Genomic DNA, 14,435 nt, shown 5'->3' with positions numbered 1-14,435 from the left:
GGCCAGCAAAAACTTACGTAAATTGAATTTGCGTAAGTCGGAGAGTTCCTGTATTAATAATGATTATTAATAATTCAGTATTAATACTAGGTTACACCTGGTATTATTAATTAAATTAAAAAATTAGAACTGACTGTCACTGGCAATTCTCACTGTATGAATGATGTGTAAGCATTCAGCTTACCTGTATTTCTAAATTACTGGATATAGCAAAGAAGTGGTTAAAAAAATGTTACAAGTGAATGTAGGCACCTTCATAGCCAGGAGCAGCAGTGTATAGCACTACTGCTCCTGGCTGCAGAGGCACCTACTGCTGCTCTTGTAGTAGTAGGGATTGACAGTATCAGACTTTTAGATTGTACACATACAAATAAAAAGGGGCCCCATTGCCAGGGGTCATGACTCATATCATACTCTTGATGTAACATAAATTACAACTTAAGACCCACTTAAGGGTAAAGACTACTTTACTCAGCAAAAATATAGGCCGAGTCATTTCCACGAAATTTTAAATCTCTGAATTTTGGAGATGCTGGAGAAGTGTGCCTTATTGGTCAATAAGTGTCAACTGACAATATACTTTATTTCAAAAAAAAAAAAAAAATTTCATATCCAAAGTTAGATCCGTTTTTCCCATTTCATTTTACATATCAAGCTTCATCCTGAGCCTTTATAGGAGTACAGTCAGTCCTCGTATAACACGTGTTTACACTACATGAATTCGATCATACACGATTTATAAATAGGGGAACGATATCTTATATAACACGAACCGAATTCGTTTATACACGATTCGCCTTTGTGTTTACAAGAAATAGCAGTCCAATGCGGAATCACCCCAACTGAACGCAACACGATAGGAATGAAGAGAAGATTCTGAAAATGTATTTGTTTTTTTTATATCAGTGAAGGGGAAACACATTTCACCATAACAACGTAAAAACCAACACAATTCCAGCTATCGGTATAATCGCAAATGCAATTAGATCGAGTTTACTACCAGTTTATAACAGATTCCACTAGCAGAAACGCAACTGGAAATTGTTTTTGTTTTATGGTAGTAACCCCTAGAAATGTGCTTTAGTAAAATGTGAGGTGTTAATAGTGTATCTCTGCCTTTACGGTGTTGTTTATTCAGTTGCTACACGCACGCAGCTTTGTTTATGTGTATCAAACATGCCTCCTCGTTTTGTAACTGTGCTTTATTCTCTAAAAATGAGTAAAATACTTAATTAAAAGGTGTGAAAAGGAAGCGTCCTGGTAGAGACACTGCAGATTCAGAGAGAAACAGAAAAGCAATATCGATAAACAGAGGCAGACTGGATCAAAAATTCTTACCCAGGAAAATTTATAGTGGCCTCATACTATGGTTTATGGCCAAAATCACACCGGCCTCCGGGGTTTCCCCGGTAAGGCTTATGGCCAGTCCACCTCTGTCGATAAAGAAAAAATATGAAATTGTGAAACGCTTTGAGCGAAATGAAAGACCATGTGATACTGCATGTGCTACAGACCTAAATGAGGCAATGCCGAGAATTACAAAGAATGCAGAGAAAATAAAAACAAATTTGATAGCAGGAATAACTCAAAGTGTAATTAAAATCCATTAGATTAAGACACAAAGAATTGGAAGAGATGGAATGGCTGTCATCTGTTTGGATAGAAAATCAAACAAAAAACAAGTTTACTTATGACAGAAACAAAAGCATTAGAAATATTTTATTACGTAACAGTTGTAATAAAATACGTAAGTATTTTATTATGACTGTTACGTATTTTATTACGAAATTAACGTAATAAAATACGTAAGTATTTTATTACGTTAATTTATTGTGTTTGGTAATGTTTTGGTTACAAATGTGTGTTCAATCTTGGGTGGCCGGTACCTAACTCTATTTTTCCCATAGGGCCTGTTGTTTATATTGCACGATTTTGCACTGCACGAGGGTTTCGAGGAACACAACTATCGTGCTATACGAGGACTGACTGTATAGGGTTTTCTGCAATGGGGTAGCAACAGAAAAGCCCATGCTATTTGTTGATTTTTCTAGCTTAAGTGCATTCACTGCTACACCATGCTTTTGAGGTGGAAAGTGCCTGGACATATGATACTGTATGGTTTGCTGCTCATAATTTATCTGTGACATTTTATTGTGTAATTTATTGGTTTTTTGCAGACTATTTTTGGATCAAATCTAAAATCAGATTAAATCTAAGTTTCGAAATGTTTCCCAATTTACATATTTTAAATTCCAGCATGTAATTTGGTTGGGATAGCAAAGAGCTTACCTGATTACTGGATAATAACTACTGCCAAAAGTTTTTTTTTTTTTTTTTTAAATTCCATTTAAAGTTGGAGGTGGGTGCAAATTGTTAAATCCAGTATTGAGACGGTATAGCATGTGATGGGGAATGAAAGTGTTGGAGCCATTATTTAAGATAGATAAGTTGTGATGACTGAGCACATGTTCAATGATTTGTTCTCACTTTAGATATGACACCCCAAACTGGCCTATGCCTATTGAAGTCTCCTCTGGGTAAAGTGAAAATATTTAGAATATTCAATTGGAAGGAGAGTTCGCAGTGAGAAGTTACATGTTGGGAAGAGTAAATACTGCTGGAGCCATTATTTAAGATAACTAAATTGTGACAGTTGTGCATATATTCAATGATTTGGCATTGAATGTTTAGATCTAGTAGTCTAACATGACACTGGGCTGTCCCACAGTAAGAAGTACCCAATGTGGAACAGCCCAGTGTCATGTTAGGCAAAAAGGATCTGAAATTCTGAAATAATTGATATGCTTTTTTGCAAAATGTCAATTACAGACAGTAAACTGAGGAAATCAAATTAACTTCAGAGTTGTTACTTCCAGTGCACTGGTTAGGATGAGTTGCTGAACTGGAATTTATTTAAGAGTATTGCAAACTGGCATGTGACAGTCCTCTTATTCTTTGTGATATATACTGCAATTCTTAATTTTGAGATCACAAATGGTAAACACAAACCAGTTCACATCTATGAATGAGCTGCAATATGACATTCTATCTAAAATCTCAATGGTTCCACTGTATTATCTTATTCATTATTTGGAGGAAGAACCAAATTTGGCAGATTTCCAAAGTGAAGCTCATTTACATTTGTTTTCTATTTTAGGTTTGTATATATATATATATTTTTTTTTTTAATGGAAAATATCAAGATTTAAATATCCATATCTTGTTCTGTGAATATTTGAAGGATTGAATCATCTGTTGCATTAAAAGGTACATTTCATCTTGGAGAGTATGCACAGCAGTCTGATTTTTCTTTGAAATTCAATTTCCATGTTTTTATAGGCCACAAAGTCTAAAACCAAATTTTGAACTCCTGGTAATTTATAGTTTGTTCTAAATTAGGAGTTCAAGCTAGTAAATTACAGTTTGTTCTTGTCTCTTTAAGAGTATATTCTTCTTTTCTTCTTACACAGTAATAATATTACACTCTTTGTTGAGGAATACTGTATCAGATATCTGCTTAAATACTTTTCAATATCTTTAATTACTTGTACATGAGGAAATAATCATTCATTATGTTTATTTGCATGAATGACTGCTTTTCACATTGAATTATTGTTAAATAAATTTAAAAGTAAAAAATCAGTGTGCACAGTGTGTGTAAACTGTAATGTTTAAGAATGGCTCATTATCATTTGAATAATACTCAATTATTCTTAAAATGATAAAACAATTAACCACTGATATGAGCCTATTACAATATCAATTTCATATCAACTGGTATCCCTAATATATACACTTTTTTGAATTAACATTCTACAATCCCTGCCAAATAAAAATTGTCTATATAAGTATAGAAATTCTATAATTACGGGTAACCCTCGTATAATACGGTAGTTCAGTTCCTATAAAATGTGTTGTGCGAAACCATGTTATACAGGACCAAGAAAAAGTACAAAAAGGGGAGTTATGTTATAAAAGCTAACAAAAATGCACTATTTCATTAACAAAATGTTAACAAAAATACACCATTCTAGATTTAGTGTATCTTCTACTCTCTTTAAAAAAAACAATCAGTAATCTGGGTTTGTTTGCTTTTGCTTGATAAATCTTGGTGAATTTCATCGTATGGAACTAAGCATTTTTGAAGCTCCCTTTTGAACTTTGGGTTCCTTTCATTCAGGAATCTGAATTCAAAAAATAAGATTCTAATTGCTCGGCTAACTTTATGCCTTCCCGTATGCCTTTCAGTGTAAAATTTGGAACTTTAGAATTTTCATCTGCTCTATCATCCTCTGAATTGATTTGGTTTTACCTCCTATGCCAAGTTCAACAAGCACAAGTTCAATAGCACAGAATAACACAGGGATTTCCCAACAAAATAAAATACAGGGATTTCTCAATAATTTTTATTCACTAGCGAGTCAACAGTGAGGATTAAAAAAAAAAGAGTGGAAATATTGAAAAATTACATCCAACATAATAGCAGGGTATCCCCAGCACAAAAATACCCTGTTATGCAAGGTTTACCAAAATTCTCTAACCGTGTTATATAAGTACTGTGTTGTGTGAGGACTGCCGCAATTTATCAATCATGTTAGAGTGAAACCGTGTTGTAGAAGTACCGTGTTATATGGGGGTTGCCTGTATATTCAAAAGTGTGCCATATATTTAAATCCACATCCACTTTTCTTCCCAGGTGTATTTTCAAGAGATTTAATACCTGATTGATACAGTATCTAACAAACTGGAGGGGAAAAAAAACTAAGCAATCAAACTTATAACTAGACACAACTCTCATCAAAATCAGAATGGTGTTATAAAGATATATTGTCAAACTTAACTATCACAAATACCACAGAAATTAATCCATTTCAAAAAAAAAAAAAAAAAAACCATGAAACATACTACTTATTAAAATAGAACAACAATTTCAGTCTCATTTCAAAAAAAAATTTATTTGCCAACAGCTACCTTTGATTTTTTTTTTAAAAACTTTTACAAAAATGCTCTACAGCTGTGATGAATAAGGCTGATGAAGTGTTTATGGACGAATTCTGTTAGTGACAAATGGACCTGCGAGTTATATCTGTACATGTAAATTGCAATAACATGGTGAAGACAAGTACATATAACTAAGCTGCATCACAATTTCTAATTTCAGCTGAGCTTCTGAAAGGAAATGTAATGCAGCCATGCAATAAGTAAATGGAAAAACTAGTTTTCATATGCCAATCTTAAAATAGCACCTTTTGAGTTTGCACATCACCCACACTTGGGATATATTAGTCATCATTATCAAGCGACTCAAACACTTACACATATAAAATAACTTACCCACTTTTAAGGATCTACTAGGTTTTAATATAACTGGATTCACACTCAAAAATGGACTGCTAAAAATATACATCACACAAAATTCAGGTCGTATATAAATATATGTAATCACTCAATATACATCCACACTTGAAAATTTCCATATTTATGAAATAAAAAAAAGCCAAGTATTAACATTAAATGGACTGCCATCAACTATGCAGAAGCCATTTTGACAAAAACTGATGAATAAATTATAACATAAATATTATTCATGTGTCAACCACTGCGATCTCCAGAACCAAAAGTAATTAAAAACATGGGAGGAGATAAAAGAGTATTTCTAAAATCTTATTCTTAACTTTTTAAAAAATATATTAAAAAACACCTCACAATTGAATTGCATGTATACTTAGTTAAAAAGCTTGTTAAGTTCCTTCAAAAAAAGAATGACTAGAAACTTATTTAAAACTTTTACTCATTAAACAAACTAGTTTCTCCATTTGCACTCCGTGAACAAAATTGCACATCAAAAGCATCTATACATAAATTGTCATAAACACTTGTAAGAAAAGTGTTTTAAAAAAAAAAAAAGCACCTCATCAACGTTAAATATGCACTAATCACACCATATCCAAAGATATGTCCAAACTCTGTTTATTACAAATGTTAGGCCTTATGAATTCTGTACACAGAAGTTTCTCATTTTGCATCTTGCTCAAAATCTGTACAAGAACTTAACTACAACTGCTTCCCTCTTTATTATCACGAAGATCTAAAATAAACAATTTAATTTAGTTAGCTAAATGTACAGATAACTGAAAAACTAAACTTTTTTTTATTGTGATTACATTAATAAGAATTACAATTTCTATAACTTCCATATTATAGGAACAGAACATTTTACACAGCATAAATTATTTCATGCATAAGTGCATTTAAAATAAATACAGAGCATCCCATAATTGCTTCCCTAGAAGTTGTTGATTTGACAATACTGAAGCAAAGGAGGAAAAGTTGTTGCAAATCAAAATTGTTTTCAATTTGAAGTGTTGGAAATTTTTTTTTTACCTACGATGAGCTATTACAGTGCAACTTTCTTGGCATATCAACAGTAAAATGTGTTTCAATCACTATTTCAAAACTGGCAGTGTTTCAAGGCAACAAAGCTGTAATTACATGTATATGGAACATTAGCATTAGTAGAGGTATATGATGCAAGAAAACATATACAGCATCAGCAAAAAAAAAAAAAAAAAAAAAAACAAGTTCCCATTTCACACCAATTCATTTTCTCCAAAAGTCTATCCAGTTCTTCCTTGAATTTATTCAAGCTATCAACTTCACAATGACAGATGGAAGTTTGTTCCAACAATCATCCACCAACTAGCTAAAGGAAAATTTCTGCACATATTGTACAACTGCCTTTCCTCAATTTGAATTTATGCCCCCTCAGGTGCATAATCTGAGCAAGAGGAAGAATCCCATCAGCACTGAGCTTGCTCAAACCATTCAAGGCCTCATACATGTCAATCAGATCACAGGTGAGTAGTCTGCAAACGCTGCAATTTGCAGAACTTAAGCCTTTCTTCATAAGAGCAACCCTTTGTTCCCCTTACCAATCTTGTTGCCTTTCTTTGTACTCGTTCCAGCATCTCTACATCCTTCCTAAAATGAGGCCTCCAGACCTGTACGCAGTACTCAAGGTAGGGCCTGACTCTTGCCTTATACAAAGGGCTAATCACATCCTTCTCCCTGATGGCAAAATTCCTCTATATCATTGACAAGATCCTATGGGCTGCTCTGGCAGCTTGTCTGCACTGCTCAGAAAACTTCATATCTTTTTTTTTTTTTTTTTTTGGTAGTTGTTGGTGCATCGGCTTCTGTGGCCATAGTGCACCTCCCAAGGTTTTTGCAGTACTTTGATCCAAGCCCGAGGCGGGATTCGAACCCGCGACCTTTGGGTTGCCAGGCAGGCACTTTACCCACCTGCCTAACCCGGTCGGCGACTTCATATCTGATTGCACAATTATCCCCCAGTCTTTTTCATTCTCCACTACCCTGAGTATGCACAGTTGTCACGTTACTCTGGGGTTACTGCAACCCACATGTAGTACTTTGCATTTGTCTTACATTTGTCAAGTCTTTTGCATTTTCAACATTAGACAGGTTTGTATAATACAGTACCGTACACTATTGTTGGCTACACTGAAGCATTATTTTTGAAAGAGTCCATTAAAATACGATGATTTTGTTCACTATCCGTCTTTCCTGTAGTAAATCTTCTCTCTACTCTGAAAACATCCCTCTTTTGCTGTTATGTCAGAATGGCAATGTCATCAGAACTTTTAACTACTAAAATGTCAGATTAACACCATAAGGGCCTGTCCTATGTAAAAAATGCCAATATTTCTGGTTGAAAACATTATTTGAAATAACTTTTTACTCTTTCACTTTTTCAGTATTTTGTAAAGTAACTGACCTCTCCTATAGAAGCAGACTTATGGGATATCCTGTATAGTTGATTTTAACTTTAAGGTTTAGTTTACACACAATTGATTATTAAAGGCATATCATACATAATATATGTCATTCAAATAAAAGACTTTTAGAACAAAGTTTAGCAAAGCATCTGGTAAAAAGTTAGTGTCTATGGCATAGAATCCATTATGCAGGGGGCACAACATCTGTGTAAAAATCGGCCAGCTACCGGTGACACTAGCAAGTGGCAGTTCCATCACCTCAGCAGAAAGTAACAACTTTTGAGTGTTTTATTCAGGAGGCAAAAATTAATGCAGTCTGAGAGATAGATCAGGCACTGCCTGTAAGATGGATAATGCAGCACTTCCCACCTTACTGCTAAACCATGAACTTGGATGTAAAGGGCAGTGTAAGGTTTCACACAGTTGCTGAGATAGATTATGTCAGGTGTGTGAAGCTGCCCAGCCATTTTGGCACTGTCTGCTATAACAATGAGCACTGCCTGTATAATTAAATTGTATAGTCAAACAGATTATCTGTAGTAGTGTTGATGAACAAGCACCCTTCCCTGCACTTGTTACAGAGAAAACCTAAAGATATCCATATTGTTTGCAGCACATCATTTGTTCTGTGCATATCCCAACTGTTTATTACAAAAGTTTGTTTCATTTGAATGACCCTTATATGTATTTTGGTGTTGAAAATTGTCTTTACCTTGCTATCCTAGTATCATGTAATAAAGGTTGCTGTTCAGATTTTTCTTCAGTTTCTGTTCTTTCTGGCGAAGATTCAAGAATTTCTGGCATTCCTTGTTGAGGATGCTGCCATATTGTAGCTGGAGAAAACCTAGCAGTTCGATGTAGCTGCTGATTGTGTAGCTACAATGAAAATGCAATGCATTTAGAAAGTAGTATAATGAACATTTATGTAAATAAACCTTTATCTAAAGAAATGAATTGTAAAGTGGGTTTTAAATGCTGATAAAAAGGGGACAGAATATTGCAATTGCAAATCTTAAACACACACACACACACAAAATCTGGCATTTTACAACCCAGAATTCTTCAATCTATGGCACATTTTATATTAAAAAAAAAAAAAAAAAAAAACCACCATTTTACAATTCAGAAATATTTAAGAAAGTAACCCAATATTAATACCAACAATTGCATCTGTCTTTAAATATCTGTGGGGGGGGGAGTCTCTCTCACTATCACTTACTCATTAAACTATGTAACTTAGTGAAAACTGCTCTTTCAAATTACAGCTATGTGGCTGGACATAAGCTGGTGACCGGTTTGATGTCACTCCAGAATAAACAGCTGAGAGCAAAGGGAGACAGTAAACACCAAGTGTGAGTACAGCTGGAAACATACATGCTTCATTAAATCTATGAATAACCTCTTCCATTAACAGCTGCTCACTGATGCACATGAACAACAAATTTAATGAACATTTTTGCCTCCATTTTAACTTACATACAGTGCATGACAAGTTGCTGTATAATGTAGCAAAAATGACACTCAGGATAGGATTATTATGTGTGAGTGTTTGAATTTCTCCACTATACATCATTAAAATTCAAAATGTCATGTAAATTGATCATATCATACCAATAATGCATTGTTGTTACTGTCGTACTCATCATTGTGGTTGCTGTGGTCTGAACCTTCACTTTCTTCAAAGAATACATCACCTTCAGGACCACAAGAGTCAACGTTGCCGATTACAAATTCCTTGAAATATTTGGCATTTGTCTTGTATTTCATTGAACTGTTCTACATTCTTTCATGTAAAACAGTTCAATGTGGTAAGCAGTTGTTAACTACTGACTTACTTATTGGTCATTCTAAATTATCTATTCTTTATTTTATTTTATTATTTGTTCAGTATAGAACATATACCATTTGGTGTAATGGAATAATTTATGATAAAATCAGTTAGTAATTGGGTATTAGGAATTAGCTATTCCTCTGATTTTCTATATTATTCTATATTTCATCATTATCTTTATCTATTTAACACCATAAAGTGTCCTCTTATAGACATACCAGGATCCCTTACTAAAGGGTCGGGCAGTTACGCTCCCAGTTAAATCCCATGTACAATTATATAAATGCTTTTTTCTTTACTTTTCACTATCTAACCGTAATTTTTCATACCTCAAGGTCTATTAGAGTAATTAGAGGGAAATTGAGGTACTATTACTATACTTATCCCTACTTCCTTTCTCCTTATATTAGCTATAGCTTGCTTTTGAATAAATAAAAAATAATACCACAACAGAAATTGAAAATTATAGTTGGCCTTTTTTTTCTTATTTCCTTTTTTCTATATATTTGTTTCGAAGGTATCTGTCGGGCTAAATGTTATCTTGTCTGTTTGCTACTAAATTATAACAAAATTAAGTTTAAGATTTGGACACTGATAAACAGGCAAATGGCAATCAGAAACAGATAGTTCTGTTAATTATTGGTAGGATATATTGAGAGGGTTAGCCCTTGAAAAAGTCCCTTTAATGTATCTCTACACCAACAGTTAACTACATAATCATCATTGTATTATATATTTATATTTTATTACTAATTATATGTTTATTTCCAGGGTTTGGCCTTGTAGGCCTACATGGGCTATTTTAGTCTTTATAAGTTATTTTGGCCTTATGGCCTATTGTAAGCTGTATATTGTTGTGTTCATATACATGTTCAGCATCTGTATAGTACTTATTGTGCTTTTACTATAATAACTAGATTACAGACTGATGTGATGTACAATCTGCTATTGATGGCATTAATCTGATCTGGCTAATAACTTTTATATTCATCCCCATTGTTTATGTGTGTGTGCATATATATATATTATTTTTTTATTGTTAAAATACTACATTGAGCCCGCTAGAGAATTGGTCTATACGGTGCAATACGTCTTTAAAAGATATATATTGCTGCATTCGCATTTAGGTTTTTCTCATGTTTTTGCAGCAATGAACATGGTAAGAGTTTAATGAAGAGATATCTGATAATGAAATGTGTCTACCAGGAAGTGAACTCCAAATAACATCCAACAATGGCTGGCCATCAATGGATATTAATCAAAAAAGCTTCAGATATCAATGAAAAGGGGGGAAAAAAAAAAAAAAAAAAAAAAACCATGATCAAAAAGATTTTTTATTCAATCTGTTACAATATTAATTACAATAAAATTATATATATATATATATATATATATATATATATATATATATATATATTTCATTTCCTTTCCCTTGAAAATGGTGGACGGTACAGAATTTTCAAACTCGGATTTGAATTCAGCACAATCATTACAATTCACCCATTTCTCTTCAGGTGGGGGAAATTGTTGTACAGTGTTAAGCGGAAAAAAAATTTAACAGGAAATATACATAAATGCCAGTACTATAAACTGCAGACTTTCTTTGGATGTCTGGTAAACCCCCATGGCTGTTCTGGCTGCTTTAAAAGCAGCCAGAATAGCCATGGGACTAATTAAAAGCATTGACATAGTATTCAGATTAAGCTTTTCCATACTATAAAATATGTGATGAATTTATCCAATTTACTTCAGCAAAGATTATATGGTTGGACAATAAGAAAGCAGAAGGCTAACTAGATACTTATAGAAAATCTGACATTCGCAAATCAAATCAATACAGCAGTTGTCCAAATCAAACAATCTAGATGCAAAATTGAAATCAAACAGTTCAGGATACAATCATCTCTTTCAAAACTAGAAGATAAGTGAAAGATTAACAGATATGAAAAATAATAGAATACACAACTTCATACAATTTAACACTTGCATACCTGATGCATGTATAATGTACTCAAACTCATATTAGCTGCTGTATATTCTACAGGAACAGGCTGTACGACACCCAATGCCGATGTAGGAAGTGTTTCTCCTGAGATCTGAGTTGGATGAAGACTAGAAGGTAAAAAAATTAAATAAAATAAATAAAATCTTCTTGTTTACCGATTTTTAATCATCTGAAATAATTACAGTAGGGTGTCAAAAATCCCAACATCAATAATCTGAATGAGCCAGCATTTATATTACTTTTATGCTGGTGCCATAAAATAATTAGTGCCGGTTATTGTGATCATGTTTGCAAAATTAATATTGATTCTATTAAACAGCAATTCTAATAAGCAAAAATTGGAGAAATATTATCCACAGGCTATAAAAATGAAGATATAAAATCCAAATTTACACTTTATTACTTACCAATTAACAAAATTAAGTGATACATGAAAATCAGAAGAATTATTATCCACATTCTTCCACATATATTATTCACAGATTTGAAAAATAAAAATAAATTTACATTTATGTACATAGCTTAATACATAGAGTACTAGCTAAACAACACTTTATAATCGATATGGTTTACCAACAATTTTATTCCGAATGTCAAAAAGTATCGTGAACAAGAAGGCAACACAAGCAAGGTCTTGCTCATCCTAGACAACGTGCCATCACATCCTTCAAGTGGAAACATTAAACAAAACAGACAAGAGATTTGAGATCGTGTTTCTTCCACAAAATGTTACTTCACTCCAACTGATGGACCAGGAAGTCACTGAAAAGTTGAAGAGAATCAACAAAGTCTTCCATCATTTATTTTTAACAGAAAGCAATGGAAAAAGAATCATAGATTTTTCAAAAAAGCTCAGTCTCAAGACAGCTGCTACATGTTAGCTGACATGTGGGAATCACTCACTGCACAGAATTTAAAAAATGCTTGGAAAAAACTGTGGCCAATTGCACAAGAAATCATGGGAGATGAGCAGAATCAAACTGAAGAAGATAAGGGACAAATACTGAATGAGGTGATCAACTTGTTTCAGTTAATCCCTGAGTTTGAATATTGCAATAAAGTTGATGCAAGGGCATGGCCGTAAAACAATACTGATGTTACAGGATTTCCAGTTTTAAATAAAAACAAAATTGTAAATTCTGAAAGAAAATTGAGCCGTCAAGAAAATATTTATTAAGCATGTAAAAATGGTTAAAGTAGTAAAATAGCTATATATAAAACATCAATAGCTTTCAGACATAAGTTGCTCTTCCTCAGTTTGAAGCATTAATACAAAATTAAAGAATGCCAGTATGGTGGTCATGCGAGGAGAACCATGTGCCACAGGTACAGAGAACAATTAGCAGCTGGAAGTAGAGGTTTGTGGTTCTAATTGAAAAGTTCAGGTTTGTTGTGTGCCAATGTCCATCATTCAGAAAGCAGCCATCCTTCTGAATGATGGATGTTGGTGCACACAGCAAACCCGAGCTCTGCAGTTACAACCATAAACCTCTACTTCCAGCTGCTAATTGTTGTCTGTACCTGTGTCACGTGGTTCACTTCACATGACCACCATAACGGCTATGCATTCTTTAATTTTGTATTAACGCTTCAAACTGGGGAAGGGCAACTTGTGTCTGAAAGCTACTGATGTTTTATATATAGCTATTTTATTACTTTAACAAATTTTTATGTGTTTAATAAACTGTGTATCTGTATTTTCTCAGCATGGCTCAATTTTCTTTCAATATGAATCCTGAGAGCAAGGGCCTCTTATTTTAGATTGTAAATTTTGTTGAAAATTGTCCTGAAAATGATACGGTCAAAGACTACGATGAAGAAAATGACATCAACACTGGGCCTACACATGCTGAGGCATTCACCATAACAGAGACTGTAATGGCTTGGTACAAGCAACAAACTGAATGCTGTCCAATTCAACTACTCTTGCTGAAAACAGAGAGATCTGGCAGCAAAGAAACAAAGTTCCAAATATGGTGCACCAAAAAATAAGTAATTATATTTGTTAAAGCCTATACATATGTGTTATTGTGGCTGAAAGTTCCATTTGTTTTGTTACCTCTGAATAAAAATAAATAAGTACAACTTAGCGATTTTATTTCTAAACTTACTAAACCTTTTTAGTCTCCAGAACAGTATTTTTGATAAGCTCGAAAATCTTAACAAATCGGAAGTCGGGACTACCCCCGGTCCCAATTAGTTCAGTTTATCGATGCTCTACTGTAGTAATTAGTTTCGTAAAGTAATTAGTTTTCATATTGAAAAATAAATATCATTTTAATAACAGCTGCTATAACCTGTTACTTAATCACACTTTTGTCTTTAAAAATGACTGCATGATATCAAAAAATATTTTGCTTGAATAAAAAATAAAACGTTAATGGTTTGAGTCAACAGTTTTAATGCTTTCTATGTGGCCACACATACACCAAGGGTCAAGTTTATTGAGTACATCAACATAATAGCAAGTAGCCTTTAGCCCTTGGAACAATTTCAAGTTGTCAGGGCATGGATTCCAGGAGATGCTGAGTGGGTTCCAGAGAACCCACTCAGCATCTCCTGAGTGGGTTCGTGCAGACTGGAGTAACTATTTAATCTGCAGAAACTAGTTGATACAATCCAGTAACAGAACCATCAGAACTGCTTCATGCTGGACAGTGACGGATCCCTGCCATAAACAGTTCAATTCCATCTCATCCTGAATTTGCTTAATCAAGTTGAAATTCAACAACTGAGCAGGCCAATGAAGTATGATGAAATCATATGCTTCTGGAAACATTCTGAAATGATCCATACCTTCTGA

General features: G+C 33.6%; 1 protein-coding gene across 1 annotated transcript in view; it reads right to left on the bottom strand.

Moving 5' to 3' along the window:
- Positions 1-5,711: 5,711 nt before the first annotated feature.
- The window catches only part of Atg9 (autophagy-related protein 9), a 201,805-nt gene continuing 193,081 nt past the window's right edge, over positions 5,712-14,435 (bottom strand). Inside the window, exons 20-22 of the mRNA XM_090384098.1 lie at positions 11,619-11,739; positions 8,509-8,672; positions 5,712-6,088 (exon numbers count right to left, since the gene is read on the bottom strand). Of these exons, the coding sequence (XP_090240224.1) occupies positions 6,079-6,088; positions 8,509-8,672; positions 11,619-11,739 (295 nt within the window). The 3' untranslated portion in view covers positions 5,712-6,078. The remainder of the gene's footprint in view (positions 6,089-8,508; positions 8,673-11,618; positions 11,740-14,435) is intronic.

The sequence above is a fragment of the Mastigoproctus giganteus genome, chromosome 10, assembly GCF_048544385.1.
Source record: "Mastigoproctus giganteus isolate SK-2022 chromosome 10, ASM4854438v1, whole genome shotgun sequence".
In the NCBI taxonomy this organism is placed as follows: domain Eukaryota; kingdom Metazoa; phylum Arthropoda; class Arachnida; order Uropygi; family Thelyphonidae; genus Mastigoproctus; species Mastigoproctus giganteus.
Note: the sequence above shows the minus strand (reverse complement) of the source record. Positions and strands in the feature narration are given on the sequence as shown.